The 5,805-nt window shown below is 33.9% G+C and overlaps 1 protein-coding gene across 1 annotated transcript; it reads right to left on the bottom strand.

Annotated features, from left to right (window-relative positions):
* On the bottom strand, positions 1–2,178 carry LOC110800867 (zinc-finger homeodomain protein 6-like). Its single transcript, XM_022006192.2, has one exon. It carries the CDS (start codon positions 1,082–1,084, stop codon positions 245–247), a length of 840 nt encoding a protein of 279 aa, XP_021861884.1. The 5' UTR covers positions 1,085–2,178; the 3' UTR covers positions 1–244.
* Positions 2,179–5,805: the final 3,627 nt, after the last annotated feature.

A 5,805-nucleotide genomic window follows, 5' to 3' on the forward strand; every position in this document is an offset into this window, starting at 1 on the left:
TATAACAAGTTGTCAAATTCTCCTTAATTTCCTTCAAAATGTGATAACCCAAAAGAATTATAAAATCCATCATCTAATCCAAAAAAACAAAAATTAGATTATGGGAAATGATATACTCATCTACTCATCTATCTTATAAACCTAAGAATACACTAAATTTTAATTAATTAAGCTTAATTATTCACAAAGCTTAATTAATTACTCAATTTTTTTTTTGAGGGAGTTAATTACTCAATTAATTAAACTAAACTTGTTTCTTTTTCATGGCTTGCTTATTATTATGCATCCAAACCTTGAAAACTTGCCTCTTAACACCCACATCATGACAAAACTCCTGCACTTCAACATTATTTTGTTTCTGAATCTTCCACCCAATCTTCTCCGCAAATTCCACCATCTTATCTTTCTGTTCTTGATTGAATTTCGTCCGAAACCTCTTCTTATTATTATTACCAACTAATAATCCATACTGTTCTCCGTCGTAATCGAAATTCCCGGCTCGATACGCGTTGAGTTCATCGCTTGAGGATTCCGCCGCCGCTCTCCCGCCACCGAACGCCATCATAATCGGCGGTCGAGGGTGGTGGTGGTGGGGGTGTGTGAAGTTGTTGTTGGTATTATTATCATTATTATGTGGCCGAATTGGTGGTTGAAGAAGATCGTTTTTGTGGTATTTGCTGAAAGAAATGTAACAGTTTGCTGTAGCCGTGGAAGCTGGCGGCAGTGGTAAAAACTGTCCCGCTACCGCTTCCGCCGCCGTGGTGGGGTCACCTTCCACCACCCGTTTGTGGAAATTCCGGTGACAATCGCACACCGCACACTTGAGGGCTTCCCCCTCGCCAGATGGCATGAACTCGCCACACCCGTCAACCACGTGGCTTCCTAGATGAGCCGCGTGGTTTCTCTGACATTCCCGGTACCGGATCATCTCCTCTCTCGGGTTCGGGTTCGGGTTCGGGTTCGGGTTCGGATCTAGGGTTGGAGTTGAAGCTTTTTCTTCTCCTCTGTCGTCTCGAGCTGACACTATAATTAAAGATGGAGGATTATTGTGGATGAAGAAAGAATTAGAGTGAATTGGCTTCATTCTTCACTTCCATTCAAATCAAATCCAAAAAGATTAAAGGGTTAATTAATTTCCTTATCTATATTTAATGGAGAAATTCTATATTTGGGTATGGAATGGATATAGATATGGATAGTAATGGTTGATTATGGATGATAAATGAGGAAAGAAAATGTGATTTTGATATGAATGGGTGCTTAATCCACTAACCCCATATGCCCTAATTTGAAAAGGGCATTTGGATTAGTGGGTTAGGAAAAGGATTTGATGGGGATGATTGATCACTCAATAAACTCCAAAGATAATTAGTTATTTCTTATATATATAACTAATTTTGATTTAGGGAAAAGAAAAAGAGCCTTAAAATTAGTGGTAAGACAAGATGTGATTGTAAATTTCAAATTTGTAATTGGTAAGAAGGGTTGATGAGGAAGGAATTGAAGGGGATGGGGGAGCACTAGTACAAGAAGGTGTAGCACTGAACAACCGACAATAGCATGTTCTTCCTCCCCCACGGCCTGCAAAATGGTCCAATTTCTTAATTATTGCTCTCACAACTTACACTTTTTTCTCCCCAAACCAAAACCAAAACCAAACCCCCCAACTCCAACTTTGTAGTACTCGGTGTACCTTTTCTTTCTTGTGTGTAATAGTGTTGTAACCTTGTAAACAGCCAGTGATGTAGACGAGAATCGATCTTAGATTGTAGAGTATACAGAAACGTCAGTGATGTAGACGAGATTCGATCTTAGATAATAGGGTATAACACTATATGCGGAGTACTGGATACGAAATGATTGGAGTTGTGGGACAACACCTTTGCTTGCTTCCGGTTATGTTGACGAGATTCGATCTTAGATCATATGGTATACGAGAATAAAGCTTACAAAAGAGGCGGGAGCCGTGGGACAAGACCTTTGCTTGCTTCCAATCTCCTTGTACACTCTCTCTCTCTATCACACACACACAAAAACAAAAACAAAACTTGTAAATTAGGAAGATTAATTATGGTGGAATAATATGATTAGCTAAGCTAATAGGTTTTAAAACAGGTGAGATTTAGATTAGAAGAAGAGTGTGTTGAAATTTGGGGAGAAAGGGTTGAATTAAGGGTGATGAAGAAAAAGAGGGAAGTATATTGGTTGGTCCACAAAGCAAAACAGGAAAATTGTCAGATTTTGTGTATGGGGTGTGCCTGGACTACTTAATTGCCTGCAACTCCACTCATTCTCTTGACCATAATTTTTAAAGTAAGAATATTATTAACCCCTTTCTCTCTCTACCGACCTCTTAACTTTCTCTTTCTAGTTTATGTGGTTGATTAGAGGTGTGAATGAGATAATTATGATTGTCATGTACACAGTAAGATTAGGAATGTAGGCATGCTGTTTAATTTAACTGTTTGAGGGAAAATATAAGTAATCTGGTCCTGTCTAGTAATTACTCCCTCCGTCCCGGAATACTCGACCCGGTTTGACCGGTACAGAATTTAAGGGACTTGAATTGACTTATTTAATTTAATAGGTAGTAGTTGATAGTGGGGTATTATTTTAATGTAGTTAGTGGGGGGTGGGTTAAGAGGTGGGGTTGGGGGAGAGTAGGGGTTGAATTTTTAATTATTTTTTGTATGGAGTAGGGGGTAGGTGGGTTAATAGGGGTGGAGTGAGAAATAATATAATATTGGTAGAATATTTCCATATTTAGAAACAGGTCAAGTATTAAGGGACGGCTCGATAAGGAAAACAGGTCAAGTATTCCGAAACGGAGGGAGTAGTTGTTACGGAGTAGTTGTTATTTGTAGGGTGTGTAAAAATATCCGATCCGACAATCTGATCATTCGACCCGAAATTTTGGATATCTTATCCGGTTTTAAGATTTCGGATATTCGAAAAATTTAGTTTAAAAGGCAATTGTTTTTTTAATTTTTTAAAATCCGAATAGTTTTCGGATTTTCGGATCTCCTATCACAAATATCCGATTCGAAAAATCCGGATATCCGAAACTTTAGGATCAGATTCGGATCACATTTCCCTGATCCGAAAATTTCGGATATCCGAAATTGAACATCCCCAGTTATTTGTTAGTGGTTAGTGGTTAAATGGTTGACTGGCTGTTAGTTATTTGTATTAGCCGGTCTGACTAGTTGATTGAATTAGATTTATGTAATGTGTTTGATAAGTTAACTATTAGCTATTAACTATTTAATACATAAAATGACCATTAAAGATATTGATATAAAATAATGTAGGTCACTATGTTGGTCTGCTGACTGCTGGTAAATATTTGTAATTTCAAACAATGTTAGGATAAAGTTGTTATTTTACCCCTAATTCAAAATAACTCGTATACTTCATATGACGTTTTTTCGAAATTAGATTTCCATCCCTTAACTCTTTTCTAAACTTCTCCCATTAACTTTTTCAAAAAAAAACTTGTTTTGTTTTGCTTAAAATTCACGAAATTAAAATAAACTATGATAAAATAGGTTCATAAGAAAACAAGGTCTACTCAAATATATTTTACAGGTTCGTGAAAAATAAGGTCTGTACTATACGGGTTTGAGTTACAAATGAATAAGTTCAGATGAGTGAAAATCATGTAAATAGTATGCAAGTGCAACGCTTTTAATTTGCAAGGATCAAAGATTGAAGAAATGATATGGCAATTGCCTGGGGTTTTTCTTTTTGGAGGGTCCTATAAAATGTTGCATTAGGAGTCATAATCGAACATAGAAGCAAATTAGGGGATGATTAGATCACAAATATCGAATATCTTGTTTAATACAGTAATAGATATTGTAAGAGTTCATAAAACAATTCTAAGCTATTTTCATCCATAAGGAGTACCTCTTGTAAGTAAGCTAGGGTCTCTTTATACTTTCATAACTATTGGGAAGTTTTGGGAGGTAGTGAGGTTGTGATATATTGATAAGTTAAAATAAGTGAAATTTGGGTGAATAGAACACTAACTTACAATGATAATTTGTAAAAGGTGATTAGGTCTGCGACCATATTACAGCTAAACTTAAGTTCTTATGCTCTAATAAGATCAATAGTTTAAGGCTTCGTTTTGTTCATCTTATTTCAGGAAAGATAAGTTTAGTCAAGTACATATAATATAAGTTCATAAAAAAAAAATAGTGTTATCCAAGTACAATTTATAAACAAGAGCAACATCAAGAGGGTCTTGGGTTAAGACTTTTTCTTATATGTCATATCAGCTTTCCACTAATATTTAATTAATTAAATTTTGTTGAAGACATCTCCAGCCTCGTCAAAAATTAGCTCTTCACCCCCTCAAACTCATTTAAACATCCCAATTAATATAACACTTTTTTTTTATTATTATTTAACTCATATCGAGTCTTAGTTTTTCAAGACTCGATTTAAGACTTTGTTAAGACTAATCCGCTTTAATGTTAACAAAATGTTATGTATGATCTTAAGACAAGGTAGAACATATGTCATGTTTGCAAAATTCAAGTCTTAAGACTTAAAGATGATATTCTAAATAAGTTATGATAAATTCAGATAAAATAAGTTTAGAAAAAATAAGTAAAAATCAGATGAATAGAACGATACTTAGATTATAAAAACAAGTCAACATTCAACTTTACTATATTTGTAGTTGAGCTTGTCGTTTAGCCAAGAAATAGAAGGGTTAATCAACTACATAACCCTAGTTTAGCAAGTAAAAATTGTTATTAAGGTGTGATGATTAAGGTTAATTAATTAAATAGTCCAATAGATAAGCCCTCACCGCCCCTTATGAGTTATGACAGGCAATGTCCAATAGATTACATATAAATCCCAAAATAGTACTTAAGTTCAATGTATCTTTGCTTTTAATCTACCTAGATTTGTCAAATAAGGAAACATTATGGTGAAGTAATTTTTTTAATTTTGGGAAATCTGAGATATTATTATAAAAATACTTACTTTAGTTATATGATTAATTTAAATATAAAGTCCCACAAAAAAATTAATTTAAATAAAAAAGTTGTATTATTGTCATGAAAGATCGTAATCCTAAAGATTAAAGGGGAATCAATCATTAAATTAATAAATTAATTAATTTGACGAATATCTTTGTGTGTTTGTTATGGGTTTGATTATCCAACCGAACTACGCGTCGTAAGGGCATCCACAAGGTTGCACTTCAAATTTGGACCGTTTATGTTCAAATTATTATAATAATGTTGAAATAAAGAGAAGGTACTTTTAACAAATTTACATATTAATTGCCTTCTTGGTCCCTAATTGATGTGGTTGATCAATATAATTAGAAAGTGACTAAACAATGTGGATGATTAATGACTTAATGGCCTGTTGGGAATCATGAATTTCATTTGAAATTCTGGATTTGAGCCTAATAACTTGTTTGGCTAATTCAAGAATTTGAATTTGTATTTGGCCCAAATTCAGTGTGAAAATATCTAGTTTTAACCATCGTGACTAAGTTTTGTATTCATTTGTGCCTCGAAGCTAGGTTTTACAATTATTTGTTTTTTTTTTCGAAAATGATAAAGGTCGCAACATGCGACATTTAAGACGTGTCACAATTATGACATGGCATGTTTACGTGTCATGATTTAAATTGGAAACTGAAATATTTAACTTATATATAACCTATTATATATATACAAAAAAGGTGGAAAAATTTTAATATTCTAATTTGTTTCCTTTTTTATATCGACTACCTTATTTACATATTTTCATAGTAAAAATATTGTATTGGTAGTA

This window comes from Spinacia oleracea, chromosome 3 (genome assembly GCF_020520425.1).
Source record: "Spinacia oleracea cultivar Varoflay chromosome 3, BTI_SOV_V1, whole genome shotgun sequence".
NCBI classification, from domain to species: Eukaryota; Viridiplantae; Streptophyta; class Magnoliopsida; order Caryophyllales; family Amaranthaceae; genus Spinacia; species Spinacia oleracea.

What these genes read in the sequence shown, in the direction of transcription:
- LOC110800867 (XM_022006192.2), bottom strand. Translation starts at nt 1,084, where the DNA reads ATGAAGCCAATTCACTCTAATTCTTTCTTCATCCACAATAATCCTCCA.